The 22,679-nt window shown below is 43.1% G+C and overlaps 1 protein-coding gene across 9 annotated transcripts in view; it reads right to left on the bottom strand.

The window, feature by feature from the left end:
• LOC147024924 (ERI1 exoribonuclease 3-like) overlaps positions 1–22,679 on the bottom strand; it is a 260,432-nt gene that overhangs the window by 164,144 nt on the left and 73,609 nt on the right. For all 9 annotated transcript variants that reach the window (XR_015059267.1, XR_015059266.1, XR_015059268.1 and 6 more), the window contains 2 exons: positions 7,652–7,711; positions 5,773–5,864 (listed from right to left, as the gene is read on the bottom strand). Coding sequence is in view for 6 of the 9 variants with exons in the window: in XM_085885336.1 (XP_085741462.1) it covers positions 5,773–5,864; positions 7,652–7,711 (152 nt within the window). In the remaining 3 variants the exon portion in view is untranslated. The remainder of the gene's footprint in view (positions 1–5,772; positions 5,865–7,651; positions 7,712–22,679) is intronic.

Below are 22,679 nucleotides of genomic sequence, written 5' to 3'. Positions count from 1 at the left end.
GCGGCCCAGGTGGTAGGCCCAACTTTGCCACTAACCGCAGGGGAGGAATTTGGCGGTTTGGCGTGGAGTACAGCCCAGCGGGAAGACCCCGTGATAGGGCCCGTGTGCAAGTGGGTCCAGGAAAACAAGAGGCCCAGTGGGGAGGAGATCACCCCATTCGGGGCACGAACAAAGGCGTACTGGGCTCAGTGGAAGACCCTAGAAATGAGGGACAACATCTTGTATTGCAAGTGGGTGGAGATTCCCTCAGAGAGAACTTCTTGACTGGTAGTAGTCCCAGATCAAGTTAAGACCAAAATTTTGAAACAGGTGCATGGTACCTGCGCCGGCGGCCATTTGGGCAGGACCAAAACAACATCTTGGGTCCGCCGGCAGTTTTATTGGGTCAACATGGGGCGCGATGTACAGGAGTGGTGTGGAGCAAGCGACGCCTGTACTGCTAGTAAGGGACTGGGGGCAGGGCTGAAGTCGTGCAAAGCTAGAAAAAAGCCCTTCATCAATGAGAAAGAAAAAACCCTTCATCAATGAGAAAGAAAAAACCCTTCATCAATGAGAAGCAAAGAAGAGCCAGGCTGAGGTTTGCAAAAGACCATAAGGATTGGAGCGTGGAGGACTGGAGTAAGGTCATCTTCTCTGATGAGTCCAATTTTCAGCTTTGCCCAACACCTGGTCGTCTAATGGTTAGACGGAGACTTGGAGAGGCCTACAAGCCACAGTGTCTCGCACCCACTGTGAAATTTGGTGGAGGATCGGTGATGATCTGGGGGTGCATTTATTCCAGCAAGGCTGGAATCGGGCAGATTTGTCTTTGTGAAGGACTCATGAATCAAGCCACGTACAAGGTGGCTTGCTTCCTGGAAGAACACTTGCTTCCTTCTGCTCTGACAATGTTCCCCAACTCTGAGGATTGGTTTTTCCAGCAAGACAATGCTCCATGCCACACAGCCAGGTCAATCAAGGTGTGGATGGAGGACCATCAGATCAAGACCCTGTCATGGCCAGCCCAATCTCCAGACCTGAACCCCATTGAAAACCTCTGGAATGTGATCAAGAGGAAGATAGATGGTCACAAGCCATCAAATAAAGCCGAGCTGCTTGAATTTTTGTGCCAGGTGTGGCATAAAGTCACCCAACAGCAATGTAAAAGACTGGTGGAGAGCATGCCAAGACGCATGAAAGCTGTGATTGAAAATCAGGGTTATTCCACAAAATATTGATTTCTGAACTCTTCCGAAGTTAAAACATTAGTATTGTGTTGTTTAAAAATGAATATGAACTTGTTTTGTTTGTATTATTTGAGGTCTGAAAACACTGAATCTTTGTTGTTATTTTGACCAGTTGTCATTTTCTGCAAATAAATGCTCTACATGACAATATTTTTATTCGGAATTTGGGAGAAATGTTGTCAGTAGTTTATAGAATAAAACAAAAATGTTCATTTTACTCAAACACATACCTATAAATAGTAAAACCAGAAAAACTGATAATTTTGCAGTGGTCTCTTAATTTTTTCCAGAGCTGTATATACACATCCTATTTATAATTCCAGCAATGTGTGTGTGTGTGTGTGTGTGTGTGTGTGTGTGTGTGTGTGTGTGTGTGTGTGTGTGTGTGTGTGTGTGTGTGTGTGTGTGTGTGTGTGTGTGTGTGTCGGTCTGTCTGTCTGTCTGTCTGCGACCGCCGTTTCTCGACAACCGCCGGTCCGATCTGATTGAAACTTGCCAGGAATATTGCCCGGGACCTGCGGATGTGCCTTTTCAAGGTTTGATATTAATCGGACGAGCGGTTCCCAAGTTACGGCCATTTAATTGCTTTTTTTCAGTGTTGGAAAGGTGTATATATCGCAGCTGAAGTGTCGTTCCACCTTATCATGCCATTTTTTTCCCAAAGATATCTCAGATTAATGATAACAGCATATTAATAATAATAATAATAATAGCACAATAATTGGCAGTAATAAAAAGAATAACGTGATACAACGACCTATATATTGTCTGTCAACGAATAATGACCAATAACGTCTGTCAACCAATGACAGGACACGGTGCTATGAAATCACGAATGACGTCACAAGTAATGTTTATTTATTTATTTATTTATTTGCACGATTGACGTCACAATTCTTCTTCTTCTTCATTTGGTATGATATCAACAATCGACGCTGGGGACCTGAGTACAGTGGGGAGAACAAGTATTTGATACACTGCCGATTTTGCAGGTTTTCCCACTTGCAAAGCACAGAGAGGTTTGTAATTTTTATCATCGGTACACTTCAACTGTGAAAGATGGAATCTAAAACAAAAATCCTGAAAATCACATTGTATGATTTTAAAATTATTAATTTGCATTTTATTGCCTGAAATAAGTATTTGATCATCTACCAACCAGGAAGAATTCCGGTTCTCACAGACCTTTAAGTTTTGCCTTTAAAAACCCTCCCATTCTCCACTCATTACCTGCATAAACTGCACCTGTTTGAATTACCTTTATTAACTGCACCTGTTTGAACTCGTTATTTGCATAAAAGACAGCTGTCCACATTCAATCAATCAGACTCCAACCTCTCCAGAATGGGCAAGACCAGAGAGCTGTCGAAGGACATCAGGGACAAAATTGTAGACCTGCACAAGGCTGGGATGGGCTACAGGACAATAGGCAAGCAGCTTGGTGAGAAGGCAACAACTGTTGGCGCAATTATTAGAAAATGGAAGAAGTTCAAGATAACAGTGAATCTCCCTCGGTCTGGGGCTCCATGCAAGATGTCAGCTCGTGGAGCCTCAATGATCATGAGAAAGGTGAGGGATCAGCCCAGAACGACACAGCAGGACCTGGTCAATGACCTGAAGAGAGCTGGGACCACAGTCTCAAAGAAAACCATAAGTAACACACTATGCCGTCATGGATTAAAATCCTGCAGCGCACGCAAGGTCACTCTGCTCAAGCCAGCGCATGTCCAGGCCTGTCTGAAGTTTGCCAATGACCATCTGCATGATCCAGAGGAGGAATGGGAGAAGGTCATGTGGTCTGATGAGACCAAAATAGAGCTTTTTGGTTTGAATTACACTCGCCGTGTTTGGAGGAAGAAGAAGGATGAGTACAACCCCAAGAACACCATCCCAACCGTGAAGCATGGAGGTGGAAACATCATTATTTGGGGATGCTTTTCTGCAAAGGGGACAGGATAACTGCACCGTATTGAGGGGAGGATGGATGGGGCCATGTATCACGAGATCTTGGCCAACAACCTCCTTCCCTCAACAAGAGCATTGAAGATGGGGCGTGGCTGGGTCTTCCAGCATGACAACGACCCGAAACACACAGCGAGGGCAACTAAGGAGTGGCTCCGTAAGAAGCATCTCAAGGTCCTGGAGTGGCCTCACCAGTCTCCAGACCTGAACCCAATAGAAAATCTTTGGAGTTAGCTGAAAGTCTGTGTTGCCCAGCGACAGCCCCGAAACCTGAAGGATCTGGAGAAGATCTGTATGGAGGAGTGGGCCAAAATCCCTGCTGCAGTCTGTGCAAACCTGGTTAAGAACTACAGGAAACGTCTGATCTCTGTAATTGCAAACAAAGGTTTCTGTACCAAATATTAAGTTCTGTTTTTCTGATGTATCAAATACTTATTTCATGCAATAAAATGCAAATTAATCATTTAAAAATCATACAATGTGATTTTCAGGATTTTTGTTTTAGATTCCGTCTTTCACAGTTGAAGTGTACCTATGATAAAAATTACAGACCTCTCCGTGCTTTGTAAGTGGGAAAACCTGCAAAATCGGCAGTGTATCAAATACTTGTTCTCCCCACTGTATGTGCCTTTTCAAGGTTTGATATTAATCGGACAAGCGGTTCCCAAATTACGGCCATTTATCTGTCAACAAATGACAGGACACGGTGCTATGACATGACGAATGACGTCACAACTAATTTTTTTTTTTTGCACAATTGACGTCACAATTCTTCTTCTTCTTCGTTTGGTATGATGTCACAATCGAAGCTGGGGACCTGAGTATGTGCCTTTTCAAGGTTTGATATCGTTCTTCATCCGTTTCAGCTGTTTCCCAAGTGTTTCCCAAGGTTTGAAAGCTGTTTTTTCCCAAGGTTTGCATTAATTGTTGTGCTTGGTAGACATTTGTGAATACATTTACAGAGAGAGGGGCAAGAGAGGAGGGCGAGAGAGAGGGGCGAGAGAGAGGGGGCGAGAGAGAGGGGGCGAGAGAGAGGGGGCGTCACAATTCTTCTTCTTCTTCGTTTGATATGATGTCACAATTGACGCTGGGGCCCTGAGTATGTTTCCCAGGTGTTTCCCAAGTTATGGCCATTCATGATACGGTTCGTCCGGTCTAATTGAAACAATGCCCCAATCCAGTCGTCGTTTATGAGAGCAAAGGAACGAAGCTGCACATACTGGCATGCACTAGTATGTATATGTATATATATATATATATATATATATATATATATATATATATATATATATATATATATATATATATATATATATACATCCACTGGGACCATACTCTGTGCAGAGCGTTGGTGCTGCCGAAGCAGTCTCCTTGGCTATTGGGCACAATCCTGGACGGGTCGCCACTCCGACACAGGATACCAGCATGCTGGCACTCATTTTGCCGACCTCGGAAGGATGACAGGCAGAGTCAACCCCACCTGGTATTAATTCAACAGCCGAGTGGGATTTGAACTCAGGATACTCGGTTCCTAAGCCCACCACCCTAACCATTAAGCCAACACCAGGCATATATATATATACATAAACACATATGCCAGAAAGGGACCGTGGGCAGGGCTGAAGTCGTGCAAAGCTAGAAAAAAGCCCTTCATCAATGAGAAAGAAAAAAACCCTTCATCAATGAGAAGCAAAGAAGAGCCAGGCTGAGGTTTGCAAAAGACCATAAGGATTGGAGCGTAGAAGACTGGAGTAAGGTCATCTTCTCTGATGAGTCCAATTTTCAGCTTTGCCCAACACCTGGTCGTCTAATGGTTAGACGGAGACTTGGAGAGGCCTACAAGCCACAGTGTCTCGCACCCACTGTGAAATTTGGTGGAGGATCGGTGATGATCTGGGGGTGCATTTGGCGGTGCTCCAAATGGCACCATATGCACCCCCAGGTGCATATGTGTATGTATATATGTATATGTATGTATAGATCGGTGATGATCTATACATACATATATACATACAAAATATATATATATATATATATATATATATATATATATATATATATATATATATATATAATCTTCTTCTTCTTTCGGCTGCTCCCTTTAGGGGGTCGCCACAGCGGATCATGCGTATGATCCGCATAGTGATTTGGCACATGTTTTACGCAGGATGCCCTTCCTGACACAACCCTGGTCACCTCTTACGACACAGGGATATGGTACACCTATTTTAACCGGGGTATACACCGGCCCAGTACACTGGTACTCATTTCGCCGACCTCGGAAGGATGACAGGCTGAGTCAACCCCCTGATGTATTAATTCAGTGGCCCAACGGGGCTTGAACTCAGGACCTTTTGGATCCCAAGCCGCTGCCCGAACCACTGCGGCAACACCAGGCTTTATATATATATATATATATATATATATATATATATATATATATATATATATATATATATATATATATATATATATATATATATATATATATGTAATATTATAACAAATCCAGGAAACGAGCATAGAAAATGTTAAGAAAATGTTTTGAGCCATGCAATTGAAAAAAAGTAAATGTGACTCTTACATGACCTTGAGGTCCCAGTCTCCACAGGTGACAAAGAGGAACCGCTGTTGTGAGCCCAGCAACCCTTCCGTTTTCATCCATTTTTCTGCTTGCTTTCAACAAGTACACAGCAGAGAGCAGTGAGGACCCATGAAAGGAAGGCCAGGTGCATATTTCATAGTGGGGGCATTTCCATTTCCCCTTCATTTTTCTCTTGCTATTTTCCTTCATGTTAACCTTGTCTTTCAACTTCCATTCATCTTTTATCTTCATACTCATCAAAATCCGCAACATCCCTTGACTCCCACCTTCATATGTAATATGTAGAATGCCATGAATATAGTTTGTACAAACCCAAAATGACTTGGCTTCACATGACTTAAACTCATTAAATCAAAGGAAAAGAACCAAACTCAATTGTATTCCCCTCCCTCCCTCCAATATGCTCTAAAACCACCACCCTTGGATATTGTATTTCTGTGCCCGAATGTCTAATAATCCTGAAAAAGTCTACATTAGAGTTACCCGATGAGAAGCGCAGCAGAAAGGTAATAATGTCGCATACACACGAGATACAAGCAAATGCTTCCCAAACCTGAGCCCGAGCAATTCCATTTGAAGAGACACTAATAACATTCTTGGGAGAGCATTCCAGAGAAAGATAGGGCTGAAAGTTGACCGCACGACAGGCCTGCGTTGGCTTTCAAGTTAGGTAAGCGTGCCAAAGTTTTCAATTACGACACTGGGTAATGTGAGCGATGCCAGTTCGGACCAATGGCCAGGACACCTTTCAAACAGCAGGCATGCCGCCGGCGGCTCCACCAGCACCGAACATCTCATCAGGTCCGTTAATATTCATAGAGGGCATAGGCTCTGGGCACTCGGCTTAAACAGCTTGATGGGAGCACCGCCAATATCAAACACAACCAACGTCAGGCCGGTAATCCAGCAGTGCAGGCGGAATGAGGCATGGCGGGGAGGCCTGTGAACAGCCATAGTCTGCCGCATGCTTTCTGGAGTGCCTTTGGTGGAACCGACATAACTGTCAAGGGCGACTGCTAAGGCTTTTTCAACAAGGCTTCGCTAACATTTTATGGCTCTCAGCTGAAGTCGCCGAAGCCATGATGGATTTGAGTCAGAAAGCCAGATAGAGTAGAGCATCGATTTCTACTTGCACCTACTCACAGCTCACGTCCATGACTCTGGCTTCCCCTCTCACATTGAGTGCCCGGTGGCCTATTCTGATTCGTAATCCTACGTTAGCTACCCAGACCAGCCAGCATCCTCCTTCCATCCCCTTTCCCAACCTCAGTCCTCCAAAATGGCTTAAAAAGGGCCTCTTCCCATTAATCTCCACTTTCGTGTGAGCTGGGACGCTGTCATTTTGTCTACAGTGACTAATCTTTTGGAGTCACCGATCGATGAGCAACTTAAAGGGGTGCTTTCACAATCCTAAACCCTGTTTTTAATACGGTACTGACTGGCTTTCTGGGAGAGTATTTTACATCACCATTTTGAAAGACGATGCAAGTCATTTTGAACATCTGCCAATCATGCCGGTGACCTCGCTATCAAATTGAGCGTGGGAAAAATATCCTCGTTTTCTACCGATTACGATGTATTTGCGAAAAAAAATTGGGTCGAATGTGCTTATGTAGCTCCTTCATTGTGCATCGGCAATTCCATTTTCTCTTGTTCAGCCTTTCTCTATGTGCAGAACAATTTGTAGTCTCAACCTCTGAAAAAGCTTGCACAACCATTATGTGAAATAAAGGACATTATGATTGGGACTTATCTTTTACTGCTATAATAACAACACAAAACATGACATAAGCAAATGGAAAATAATATTTGCATAGATTCCAATGTTTTGTTTGAAATTGAACTGAATGTAACATACCTGAAGTACCTGCTCAAAAGTGGGCTGGTTGTCCACCATGCTTTGAATTATCCCAGTGAGCTGCAAAACACAAAGCCAGTAGTTTTGTACGTTTTTCACCATGATATATACACCTTGTTGGACATTTTCTCTTTCTGCAGGAATTGGGAACAGGTTGGTCAGTTTTCATTTTCCCATATGAGCATTTATTTTGTAATGCTGGCCTTCCAGGTTCGTATCCCTTACACTGTGTTAATTTGGTCATCACCGAATAATGTCCTCGCAATAAACGGAACAATCCATCGACATCTCCTAACATTCTTGTCCTGCTCACGAGATATGTACACAACCTCCACAATGACCCTCAGACACTTAAAGAAGACATAAAATACAAGATCAAACCTTAACTTCCCACCAACTCCTCCACAGAAACATTTTTCTTTCAATGTCTCTGCAAGCATTCTTCCTCTTCTCGTCCCTTCATTATTGGATCAATGATCTCAACTGCCATTTTTAAAAGTCACTCATAAAAAGAAAATAGTCTCCCAGCGATCAGGATAGTTTTACCTTCTTAAAACTTTCAAATGAGTTCATCTGAAAAGTCACTTTTATAAAAAAATAAAAACTGCTCAACATATTGACTCGAGAGTATGGGCCACGAGTATCGTTCCGACAAAATGAATGCAATTTACAGCTGACAACTTCTACAATTGTAAGTGGTCTTCAATAGTTTTATTTGAAAAAGAAGAATGATGAAATCGTCAGAGACCACTCAACTCTTGATAAACACCACCATATTTAAATAATCCGATAGCTGCTGCTCCCATTTCTGCTCATGCGATGTGATGTAGGCAGAGATTTCGTGTGGCATCATCCAAATTACTCCAGTGGGCAGTGGAGCACACAACCTGCTCGGAGACTGCGACTCTTCTACGAACGATTAAAGCACGAGACCTCTCACTCATTTCCGCCACCTCACCTCAGTAAAGAACGGCCGGGGTCCACGAGGACGATCGATCATGCCTCTTTAGCGCTGAGCCTTTACGGATTCCCTGCCAGCATCGATCAATCACGTATCATACCCTCGAACCGTGAGACCGGCTCTCACAGACGTCGGTGTCAAACATGCTGTGACACGCTGTCATGACATTTCATTGCTCCACTGTGTTGTTCACCCACGTCACTCCTAGTGCTCCTACTCCGAATATAATTTGTGCATTTCAACAGCTTGCATTCTAAACACATGGACTCCACAGCTCTCTTACAATACATATTAAATAGATAGAAATATGAATTGTGATCCGTCCGTAATATGTCCCATGCCTATACTTTCCACCCTTTTGTCTGAATATTCTAAAATAATATTCCCGACCAGCAATGAATACAAATAGGTGTAGTCACTTTGTTCAGTCGGCCTGTGCTGTACATCACACGTGTTTTTAAAGATGGATTTGTATGCTATAACTCGGTGGAAAACACAACTAACCAGAATGCTCTGATCATAGGGTTGCCTGTGTGGCGAGCTTGGCTTGTTTGAAATTACGGATGCTCCTCTGATCCTTTCAATGAAGGAAGAAAAAACTCGCCCAAAACCAAATCCGGTTGCATGTCGTGACTGGTCGAAGGTTCAGCAGATTGTCACAAGCCACAGAAGTTCTTGGTAACAGAGAGAACGATCTCATCAACACAGACACAAAAGACAGGACAACCTTATTATCATTATAATGAGATACAGGCATTTGTGCAGAGCAGAGGCAGGTCATCTTCCTGCAACTGTGCAATGAAGATCAAGTGCTGATCGTTGAGCAGTTGAGGATGGCCAGATGAAGCTTTTCCATGTATTCGGAACAGTTTGTTTGGATGAATAAAACACATCAATTGTGCTTGTGATGCATGCATAATACAAAGAGTGATGATAACTTAAGATGATGCAATGGTCACAAAATACTGCCTGGGTTGAGATGAGCGATACCTTATTGTTGCCACAGAATAAGTATTAGAGAACTATCGTGTATCGACAAATATTTTTTTTTAGTAACAAGATAGCAATAGGAGCCCCATATAGGAGAACAGTAATCTCACACACTCTATCTCATGCCAGTAAATAATCTGCAGTTATCAATCATATGCCGCAGACGAGGATTAGGCAAAGTGAAAACTTCAACACTCTTTCAGATGAGAGTTCAGCGAGGGTCCCTGTGCGTTCACAAACACATCAGGTGGAAGTCAATGTAGCCGAAATCAACCGCACAGCTCAGGAGTGACCACGCCATATTCTGGAACAGCTTTTAAGTCGCTGTTCCCGTTTTTAGGAGTGCATTATAATTCCCATGGTGCTATTTAAGGGAGCATGCTGGTGTGGCAGGTGCCCCGGTCAAATTAGCTCTTCGTAAATTACGAGCCCCCTTCGCCATTTACATTTATTATCCTGCAGCGAGAGCGACTGATGCCCGCCATGCACCACAAGGTTAAAAGGAAAGCAGGGAGGAAGAGGACGGAGGAGGGAAAGCGGAAAAGGGCACGACCTTTGGATTCAAACCTGCCAAGCTTTGAAGGATTAGCTCTATATCTAGGCATTTGAGATGGTGCACAAAATAACGAGAAGGCAAAATATTTGGAATTTAGGGCACGGTAATTTACTGAAGCTTGATTCGGCGTCATTGCATGCCCTTTCCTCTTAAGCCAGGCACTGGACACGAACCGACCACGGCTCCAAGGGTTTGTGATGGACCAGCATCCATCCATCAGCAATGAATAGGCCGATTTCTAAGACTGATTCTCTGTGCTCTCATGAGATTCCAATAGAAGCTCCTCAGCACCGAAACACGTTTAGCACATTGACTTTTACGCCAATCTTTACGGAAACGAGAAAAGTTTAATTTGCATACCAGTGTTTGCTAATGCAGGCCTGTCAGCTTGAAAGGTCAAGAAAAGCAGTTTAAATGAGCCAGGCAGCGCTGACAAGCAGTGCTCTAAAGGAGAAGTGCAGTTTTCTCTCTAAAGACGAAGCTTTGTGGCAGTGGCAAGATACAGACATTGAGTAATCCAATGGTGTAACTAGGCTGACACCACAGACTGCTTTACAATCTGCTAACAATCTGCTAACAAAATCCCACAATGCAAAAACAGCCGAGGCAATCAAACAGCAGGCAATGCGTACATGATTTTGTCATTGTACGTTTATTATCGTTGATGAGTTTGATGCGGGAATTCTAAAACTGTTAATTTCCCACATGACATTCATGTTTTTATTTTCCTTGCAACCTTTAAAGACGAAAGTGATATTATTAAAGAACAATCAAAGGTCGTTGATGAGGATTCGTATCTGCCAAGTGACGTCGTCCCTATACACAATCAATCTGGATAATAATTGGTGGATTATTATCAATATATAAATTTTTAAAAATACAATCACAATCTCAAAATGAAACTTCCCGTATTGAAATCTCAAATCCTAAACTTCCTTCAATAACTGAGTATTTTCCATATGAAACTCAATATATGGGTCTTATGGTGTGTGTGTGTGTGTGTGTGTGTGTGTGTGTGTGTGTGTGTGTGTGTGTGTGTGTGTGTGTGTGTGTGTGTGTGTGTGTGTGTGTGTGTGTGTGTGTGTGTGTGTGTGTGTGTGTGTGTGTGTGTGTGTGTGAGAAAACGAGATGAGACTCATGAGAATTTAGGATATATAAGAAATATCCATGGATAATAGGAGTCAGGTTCCTATCATTGCCTGAGACACTTATCTGGCTGTGGCCGTAATTACACACACACGCACACCCACACACACACCCAAGCCGTGGACAGTTTTTTTGAGGGTCGGGGGGGGGGCATGCATGTTGCACCCAGAGTTGAAGGCAACCAATGTGCGTATAGGTCACGGTCTTCGACCCCTCGCCTTACCTGGCGGCTTGTTGGGTTTTGCCGATTCTGTCTCATCAAGAAGAGGTGAGACCAGGGAAGGATGAGACCAAAAGAGAAGACCAACACCAGGCATACACCACCGGAGGCCACATGGGAGGTCGATCTACATATACATCTACATCTACATTGTCGGATAGGTCGCTTGGATCTACATCGTCGTTACTTTGGGGATGGGGGGGGAGGTGAAGTGTGGGTAGGGGAGGGGCAGCTTGGTCCATGAGTCGTGGTTCTTTGCTGTCGTTAAGCTTGATGCTTCAAGACCGGGTAGGGCTCCATTGGTGGCAGCACGGATAAGGAGACAGCTTGGTCCATAAGTAATGGTTAAGCTGGATGCATCGGAGCTGGTGGGGGTTGGGGGGCTGGAGGGTTCCGTTATGCCTGGTGTTGGCTTAATGGTTAGGGTGGTGGGCTTGGGATCCTAGGATCCTGAGTTCAAATCCCACTTGACTGTTGAAATCATACGAGGTGGGGTTGACTCTGCCTGTCATCCTTCTGAGGTCGGCAAAATGACTGCCAGCTTGCTGGTGTCCTGTGTCGGAGTGGCAACCCATCCAGGATTGTTCCACATCCACTAGCCAAGGAGACTGCTTAGGCAACACCAATGCTCTGCAAAGAGTATAGCCCCAATGGATGGATGGATGGGGTTCCAGTGGGTGCAGCATGGATGGGGAGATGACTTGATCCAATGATTTATGGTTCCTTGTTGTGGTGAAGATGGATGCTTTAAGACTGGGGAAAGCTCATTCAGCCTTTGAGACTGCCGGGTGGTGGTGGCGGCAGCATGTGGGCATCCGCGTGCATGGGTCGTGGTTTGCACATGCACAATTGTGATTTGTGCACGTTGTGCATGTTGTTGTGAACCCGCGTGTTGTGCATGGTGTGTTGCACGTATTGTTTACACATGTTCTGTGTGACAAATTACACATACTAGCAAAGTACCTGCCCAATGGCGATCTCGCTCCAAGCATGAAACACGTTCTCTGACGCATACCTTTATTTGGGCAGTGTATAGGCAACTGACAGCTGCCTCGATTGCTCCTGAAAATATATATTTTTTTAAAAACCCAGGTTATGTGCATAAAGCAAAAACATACCCAGTGCTTGTAATTCAAAACACCTCACTGCACTGGAAAACGTGGAGACAGGAATACCGTACTATAAATGGTGGAGACTTGTTATACTCTCCCCCACCTGGAGGTGGCGCTGCACAATACACATTTACAAAGAGAATTTGCATCCCTCCCCCACCCCCAAGACTAATGGCAAAGATAGGAACAACCCAGTACATTGATTGGGGTCATGCTGATCCTTTGTGGCAAATCTGGATGTCATGGGCCCAGAACTGTAGGAGTAGTGTGACAAACACACACACACAAACAATGGTTCATGAATTATAGTAATGATTATATACACACATCTTTAATATATACAGAAACAGACATTTTGAAGGACATTACTATAAATAGAAAACCACAAAGCTTTTCGTTGTGCTCTCATCAGGTGAAATTCGTACAAAGTAAATGAAGTAATGAAAAGAACAGTCTAATAGACACCTATCAACAAAGTCAATTCTGATTGGACATTTTCCACTGATGCGTCATCACTCATCACCTCCCAAAGGTCGAGGCGGGAGGAGCCTGTTCAGTGTTCAGCTCTCCAATTGGAGGTTGCAGGGTCTGAGGCGGAGCCGCGAAGGCTGTTGTAGAATCCTCCTCCTCAAAATCTGTGATCGTGAGACGCGTTCGTGTTCCTCTTCTTCTTTGCACAAATAAGCAAAGCCAGTGGACAAACTCTTTTTGCTGACATAGCATAGGGTCCATGGAATAGATAAATGTCGCTTCTCGTATTCGGAGATGCGTTATACTTTGTCCTCCACTCAATATCTTGAATGTATCCACATTATAATGTGGATTATAATGAGGTTTATGCACAGATTCCTCACTGCAATAGATGAACGGAAGATGGGGCCTCAAAAGTGCCCGATCTACATCAAGATTCCTTGGAAAGGGAAATGTCGCAAAGATAAGAAGAACAAATCAAAAGATGTGTCTCAAACACGTCATATCTAGCTGTTCGTCCAAGAGTGATTTTCACCTCTCGACGTCTGATTCCTGCAGTTAAGAAGGATGTTCTGCCTGCCTCAAAACTTAGCAATATTATTTGTGAGTTCAAGTGCCGATGTGATGCTCAGTATGAAGGCAGAACTACCCAGAACCTGACTGATGGAATGAAACAGCATGTCCCTTTATCCATCAGGAAAAGCACTATTGGAATATGAATACAGCTGGTACGTGCTTGTAGGAAGGTCCCAGCATCAATCCCAACATCGTGTGCATCTGCTATTGGACACCATTTGATTGAGAATGAAAACTGTGCTGAACATTATAATGTGGATGTATTCAAGATATTGAGTGGAGGATGAAGTATAACGCATCACCGAATACGAGAAGTGACATTTATCTACTTCACGGACCCAATGTTATGTTGGCAAAAAGAGTTTGTCCGCTCGCTTTGCTTATTTGTGCAAAGAAGAAGAGGAACACGAACGCGTCTCACGATCACAGATATTGATGAAGAGGATTCCACAACAGAATTAGTGGCTCCGCCTCAGACTCTGCAACCCCCAATTGAAAAGCTGAACACAGAACAGGCTCCTCCCACCTAGACCGTTGGGAGATGATGACGCACCAGTAGAGAATGTCCAATCAGAATTGACTTTGTTGATCGGTGTCTGTGGGAAACAAACATCTTATGCGTGACATATTGCACAAGTTGTATACACACATTATGCGTGATATACATATTGCACGCTATACAGTGCCTTCAGAAAGTATTCACAACCCTTGACTTTTGTCACATTTTGTTGTGTTACAGCCTGATATTTAAAATGGATTCCATTTCAAAAATTATCATTGATCTACGCAGAATACCCGAAAATAACAAAGTGAAAACATGTTTTTAGAAATTTTTACAAATTAACTAAAAATTAAAATATCAATCAAAGTGTATTATTGCATCATTTGTTTTTCTAAATATAAAATCTGAAAAAAACAACCAAACAAGGTAGGAATGACACCACATTATGACTCCACAATCCTCTTATGGATTACTATCATGACATCTTGACATTTTACTTTTGTTATGGGACTGTGATGGATGAAGAAGAATGAAGAAAAATAATAACAATAAAAATGACACCACATTACGATTCCACAACACGACACCCCAATCCTCTTCTTGTTTAGCATCACAATATCTTTTGACATTTTACTTTTGTTGTGGGATTGTGATGGAACATCGTTAAAAGATATAGTGTTGCTAAACCAGAAGAGGATTGTTGTGTTGTATTGTGGCATCGTAATGTGGTGTTATTCCTCCCTTGTTTGGTTGTCTTCTTTTGAGATTTTATCCCTCTGCTTTTACATTATTTTTATCTTGCCAAAACGAAGTTTTTGCAAGATATGTTAGTCAGCTTCTATGTTTTTATCTTGCCAAAACTAAGTTTTGCAAGATATGTTAGTCAGCTTCTATGTTTTTATCTTGCCAAAACGAAGTTTTGCAAGATATGTTAGTCAGCTTGTATGTTTTTGTTTTTTTTCTTTGTAATCACATATAAAAAATTCTGCAGAGCACAGTTGCCATCCGAAATTTTTGTAACTTCGCATATCAGAGGCCTATAGAGGTCCCTTTCAGTGCACAAAATTTTGAAGGTCAAGGTCAAAGGTCAAGGTCACTTTGGCGCAAATCAGGGGAGTCGACGAAACGCTTATTTTTTGAGTAATTTTGATCGGATCATCTTCAAACTTCATGAGAATATAGTTCATGGTCTGGCGCTCAGCTGATTAATTTTTGGTGGTGACTGGCCTTGACCTTCATATGTTTTTTGGGGGGGGGTTTGTAATCACGTATAAATCACTCTGCAGAGCACAGTTATCATTGGAAATTTTTGTAACTTCGCATATCAGAGGCCTATAGAGGTCCCTTTCAGCGCATAAAATTTTGAAGGTCAAGGTCAAAGATCAAGGTCACTTTGTCGCAAATCAGGGGAGTCGACGAAACGCTTATTTTTTGAGTAATTTTGATCGGATCGTCTTCAAACTTCATGGGAATATAGTTCATGGTCTGGCGCTCAGCTGATTAATTTTTGGTGGCGATTGGCCTTGACCTTCATGGTTAGCGCCAAAGGTCAAACATATTTGACCCCCAGGTCAAATTTTCAAGTTTTAGGAACCATATTGTGTAGTACCTCAAATTGAACACCTCGATGAGTGCTTTCTAGATATGTCAAGCTTGAGACATTATGACGTCATTTGGTGACGTTATGAAGCAAACGCATATTTTTCATGGTTACTCTGTAGAACGATTCTCAAGGGAATCTCTCGTCGGCAGATATTCCTCAAGGAGTCGCTCCTCGTGGATAGCAGCTCTGTTCACCTCAGTGTGACCTTAAAGAAGTCACACGTGGTCACCTTTTGGCAAGATATGGGTCACCCTGCGGGTGACATTGGTTTTTTTTTTGTTTGTTTGTTTGTTTGTTTGTCTGTAATCACGTATAAAAAATTCTGCAGAGCACAGTTATCATTGGAAATTTTTGTAACTTCGCATATCAGAGGCCTATAGAGGTCCCTTTCAGCGCATGAAATTTTGAAGGTCAAGGTCAAAGGTCAAGGTCACTTTGTCGCAAATCAGGGGAGTCGACGAAACCCTTATTTTTTGAGTAATTTTGATTGGATCGTCTTCTAACTTCATGGGAATATAGTTCATGGTCTGGCGCTCAGCTGATTAATTTTTGGTGGCGATTGGCCTTGACCTTCATGGTTAGCGCCTCAGGTCAAACATATTTGACCCCAAGGTGAAATTTTCAAGTTTTAGGAACCATATCGTGCAGTACTTCAAATTGAACACCTCGATGAGTGCTTTCTAGATATGTCAAGCTTGAGACATTATGATGTCATTTGGTGACGTTATGAGGCAAAAGCATATTTTTCATGGTTACTCTGTAGAACGATTCTCATCGGAATCTCTCATAGGCAGATATTCCTCAAGGAGTCGCTCCTGGTGGATAGCAGCTCTGTTCACCTCAGTGTGACCTTAAAGAAGTCACACGTGGTCACCTTTTGGCAAGATACGGGTCACCCTGCGGGTGACATTGGTTTATTCCTGTTTCATCCCTCTATATGGAGTACTACTGTACTCCATGATGAACAACCAAAGTTGTCCTTGTCTTTTCGGGAACACCCTGTATAATTATATACACATACACAAAGAAGGTGGATACTTTGAGACCTGGGAGGGCTCGATTCCAAATTCTGAAACTCGCATATGGAGGTAACAACCAACAACACACACACACACACACACACAAACACACACACACAAACACACACACACACACACACACAAACACACACACACAAACACACACACACACACACACACACACACACACACACACACACACTTTATAAAAATATTTTGATAGTGTCCCACATTCATGGATGATAAAAATGCATGCAATTGTACAAGATACATTCCAAAATAATCAAACTGATTGAGAAAGCAATGGAGCTCTGGAACACCACATTGATTACAGAACTTGGAAGGAAAGATTGAAATACCAGGAGTGAAGATACATCATGGGATCTTCCAGGGAGACAGCCTTTTGCCCCTCCTGTTTTGCCAGGCTAAAGACCCACTGTGCAACCTCATTAATGAGCAAGGACACAGATACACCTTATCGTCCAATAAGAGAACGTCCAAAGAGATCGGACAGGTGACACATCTACTGTGCATGAATGATCTAAAATTCTTTGCACCAAAAGATGAAAAATTGGTCTAACAAATCAAATTAATGAAATGGTACTCCCATGACATTCAAATGGAATTTGGTCAAGATAAGTGTGCCAAATGCACATCGTATAAACCAACAAAAATGGATAACATAAAAATTGACCAAGATACAACAATACGGGACCAAGACAACGAAGCATCGTACAAATACCTCAGAGGAGAAGAGGGCCACCAAATATGTCACAAACAAATGCGCAAAACAATTGACAAAGAATACTTGCATAGAACAAGGCTCATCCTGAAAACATACCTCACCCCAAGAACAAGATCAAAGCCATCAACCAACTAGCAATACCAGTATTCCAATACAGCTGTGGAATAATAAACTGGCCACAAATGGAAATCAACAAACTAGATATCAAAACAAGGAAACTCCTCACCATTCACAAAACGTTCTACAAAAATAGACGAGACGAGATGTAGCGGCCTTATTGAGCTCAACCAAGTGCACAGAATGACATGTTGGACTGACTGGATCCGTGAAAAGTAAAAAGTAAAAAAAAAAAAAGGTATATATACTTCAAGACCTGGGAGGACTCTGTTATACCTTCTGAAACCCAAATATGGAGATAACAACCAACAGCATGCACGCACGCACTTTTTAATAATTGTTCAGTATCAGCTATTCCTAAAATATATCATAATAAGGTTGACTGTAAATGATGTTAATTTCTCAATGTCCCATATTGAGTTGCATTTAAAATGTAAACCTCAAAACATAGTTAGTTCCCTTAACAAAAGTAAGAACCTTGACCTGTAAGCAATTTAATGGTTTCCCAACTGCACGGATCGTCAGCTGGGCACTGTTCTTCCTCGACATTTCGATCCTTTCAGCTCAGAACCTCTCCAAATGGTGGATCCACAACCTTAGTCATGGATCCACATCAGTAGATTACCGACATCAGTAGATCCACAACCTCAGTCATGGATCCACATCAGTAGATTACTGACATCAGTAGATCCACAACCTCAGTTGTGTCCAGGCAGTCAGTCAATCCATCAATGCAACTTCACGAATAAAACTTTACTCGTGAGAGGATTTTAATGTATTATCACATATTTATAACTCATCACACATTCCATTTTATGAGAATATGGTAGAACATTAAATGTTGCACATCTTACCAAAAAGGTCCACAGAATCAGAAAATCATGTTTGGTTTTTGAATAGATATGGCTTCACGTAACACTTAATCATTGTTCTTTTCATGAATAAATATCTTGAAAAGAAGATTTTATGATATTTGGTGCTCTTTTACGCGAGATTGGCCCTGCCCCCCGAAAAAAGATGCTCAATTGGCCCCACCCCTCCCATGATGTCATCTCGATCTCAGGTTCATGCATTTACGGTCTGACAGCACCTTCTACATAATGATTTTGACTATAGTCATAATCTGGGGATTCTTGATCATAAAATTATTCATCAAATTCACGTTCTGACAAGTCTGAAGCAAGTTGTGCGGTTGTAGTGACTCATAAATTTTTATTTGGATCTTTGCAAACATTTGGAATAAAGCAAACGTGTGAACACAAGCAGCCACTCAGTGGAGTTTATCCAGAGAGCCAATAGGTGTAGAGGACACTGCAAAGTTCGCTTCACTGGAGATCATCATCACGACACGTTAGAAGCTGATGCTCTTTTCCTTACAAGCCTTTTCTCATTCACGAGTCACTCAGCACCTCAATATTTCTTAGTGACATTTGTTCTACATCATCAAGACAATTAAGAGTTGGGGATTTATTTTGTTTGGTGAACCACCACAATGAAAACGAAGGAGTCTCCTCTGCTTGCCATTTGCAATGCCATTTAAAGCCGCGGCAGCTCGACGCCAAGAAACCTTTCCTCTTCACCAACTGCTGGAGATAGAACGGAGGATTCATTATCAATCGGACTTCGTTTACTGAAAACACGTCATTGCGTTTTAAATGTGTGAGATTTATGTTGTTCTGGTTTAAGCACCATCATAATAACCAGCGCACTAAAAAGAATTATCACCACATGGATATTATCCATTGCGTGCTGACAATCTTTCTCTCGATTACATCATGGCAGTTTATCTGGAATTTTTAGGGACGTTCGCCAATGGGTTTGTGTTGTAAACTGTATCACCTCAAAAAATTATGATAATTAAAAACCACATTCAGTTCTTGTATATTTACTTAAAAATCAATTCAATCACTTCAATTTTTTTTTCAAGTTCTGTGGACCTTGAAATTATATCATGTCCACCAACCAGCACGACCACCCCCTTAACTCTGAATCAAACTGGGATTCAAGTATTCAAACGGTTAGTTATGATTAATTTTCGATATGCTGTAATGTCTCAGCAATAATGAAAATGTTTATATATAGAGTATACAGTGTGTGTGTCTATATATATATATATATATATATATATATATATATATATATATATATATATATATATATATATATATATATATATATATATATATATGTATATGTATATATATATATGTATATATATATATATGTATATATATATGTATATATATATATATGTATATATACCGTATTTTCACGACCAAAAGGCGCACCGTGCCAAAAGGCGCAGTCTCAGTTGTGTGTGCCGTTCCTGTATTTGACACACATAAGGCGCTCCTCACGATAGGGCGCGGGTTTTTATTTTTTTTTTTTTTTTTTTTTTTGTATACCTTGGTCGAGGCTCGTATGAGAGCTGACACACAACTCACAGCAAGGAGGCATGAGACAAGAGGGGCGGGAGTGGAAGGGACAAAACAGTGGGGAAACACACACATTAGGTGAACTGTGGAAGGGAGTGGGATGGGGATGGGACGGGGAACATGGCGAGGGGAAGATGGACATTAAAGGGACTTTCAGGAAGGAAAGCAGGAGAATTGAAGGAAGTGGGCTTGGGTGGATTATCGGGGGTAGAAAAGATCGAGGATTTGGATGGGGAAGATAAGAGGTGGTGGTGAACAGCTGTTTTGAAAGCCTGAAGGGAAGAATGGGAAAGAATAGAGTGAGGAAGTTTATTCCAAAGGCGGGAAAAAAGAGGAATGAAAGAGTGAAGATGAGCAGTGATTCGTGATTTTGGTAGTTTTACCAGAAGGGGGTTGTTGGCGGACCTTGAGCGCCCTGTGGAAATGTGGTTGGGACAAATCGCAGAGAGAGCAGGGGGGGCAAGGCTGGAGAGGAGTCGGTAGAAGACAGAAAGACCACCGACCAACCTGCGGTGATTGAGTGAGAGGCCCAAAGACTCAGCTTCATTGCGGGAGATGCCAATGATCTTAAAAGCCCTGGTTTCGACAGCGTGAAGTCGAGAAAGGTGGGAGGCAGGAGCACCAGCCCAGAGGGGAGAGCAGTACTCCATCAGGCTACGGACAAAAGCTTTGTAAGTGGTCAGGAGCTCAAGAGGGCCGAGGAAGGACTTTGCACGACGGAGGATTCCCAGTCGGCGACTGGCTTTTGAGGCAAGGTTGGAAATGTGACTTTCCCAGGAAAGGTCATGGCAGATAGTGAGACCCAGAAGCTTGAAAGAAAAGACTTCTTCCAGAGGATTGTTGAGAAAGTGGATGGGGGGTTTTGTAAACGGTCCTTTCGAAGAGACATAGTGAGAGTGTGAGATTTGTCTGGATTGAAAGACATGTTCCACGTGTTGGACCAGTTTGTGATTTTATCCAGATCTGCAGTGAGCGAAGAAGCTGCTGCTTGCCGGTCTGAGGGATGACAGATGGTACGGCAGAGGGTTGAGTCATCGGCAAAGAGAAATAGAGGATTTTCCAGAGAGTCCGAGAGATCATTGATGAAAACCAGAAAAAGAACAGGGCCCAGAACGCTACCTTGAGGAACTCCAGCCTGCACAGGAAGAGGGGATGAAAGAACTCCATTTAGGGCCACACGTTGACTGCGACAGGAGAGGAAGTCTGCGAGCCATGAGTGGAGATGGCCTTGAATACCATGGGCAGAGAGTTTGGTGAGTAGGGCAGGGTGCCAGTAGGGCAGGTTTTATATGAATATCCTCTACTACGTACGTCCGCCGTACAACAACACACTCACACAAGCACACAAGTGTACGTATTTAAAAATAGATCGGGAGCAAAATTGAGTTTGGTTGTGCTTTATTAAAGTATTAGTTACAAAAATACTAAAACAATCAAATACCGGTAATAGTCTTTAATCAAATCCATCGAAATCCTCATCCTCTGTTTCGGAATCGAACTGCGCTAAACCCAACCTAGCAGGTCCACCTTCCTCGCCGTCAGAGTCACTTTCTGCACCGTGCGGCTCCTCCGAAATGATGCCGGCTTTAGCGAAAGCTCGGACAACAGTGCCAGCAGACACGTTAGCCCAGGCATCAACAATCCAGTGGCAAACTGTGGCGTAACCCGCCCGGCACTGCCTTCCACCCTTTGTGAAGCTGTGCTCTCCTTCGGTCATCCACCGCTCCCACGCCGCTCGCAGCCTCACTTTGAACGGCCGGTTCACGCCGATGGCTCGGCTGGATCCGTTTGTCGCAGATGTGCTTGCTGCAGTAGGAGCGGAAGTTTTCCATCATTTCTTGATAATCCGCCGGACGTTGCTGCGCTATCGTAGTCCTGGTCCGGATGGAAAAATGGCACCGTTTCATGAACAGAAAAGAACAAGACGGACCTCCGTGGAAATGTTCGATTTTCATTTCCTCCGCTATCGATACTGCCTTCAGTCGGATCGTGACCGTCGAAACGCTCCTCCCACTTGCTCTTTGCTCAACGATCCACTGCTCAAGTCTTTCCTCCAACTCTGGCCACCTCGCCTTGTTTCCACGGAAACTCAGCTGCGTCTTCTTCACCTGTCGCAGCTCGTTTTCCAGCTTCCTCCACTTTCGAACCATCGACTCGTTGATCTGGAAATTCCTCGCCGCGGCTCGATTCCCATGTTCCTCCGCATAGCTGATCGCCTTCAGTTTAAACTGAGCTTCATAAGCGTGTCTCTTTGCCATTTTCGGGGTTGTTAAAACAGCAATGTTCTGCATACCGCACATACCTGTTCTTTTATACACACAAAGGGCGCACTGCACTATAGGGCGCGTCGCACATTTTGACAAAAATCTAAGACGTTTATATGCGCCTTATAGTCGTGAAAATACGGTATATATATATATATATTGTTGCGGATTCGCGCCCGCCGGCGTGCGAGCGGCCACGTAACTCGAATCGCGGCACGTCGCCCACCGGACGGACAATCCCGTCGTGACCCTCTCGGACTAACGCCGGGAACTAGTCACGGGTGGACCTTTCGGCCTCACCACGATCGTGC

Source organism: Eptatretus burgeri, chromosome 6, assembly GCF_056783735.1.
Source record: "Eptatretus burgeri isolate ZD-2024b chromosome 6, Ebu_testis_v1, whole genome shotgun sequence".
Taxonomy (NCBI): Eukaryota; Metazoa; Chordata; class Myxini; order Myxiniformes; family Myxinidae; genus Eptatretus; species Eptatretus burgeri.
The sequence above is the reverse complement of the archived record's forward strand: the minus strand, read 5'-3'. Positions and strand labels throughout refer to the sequence as shown.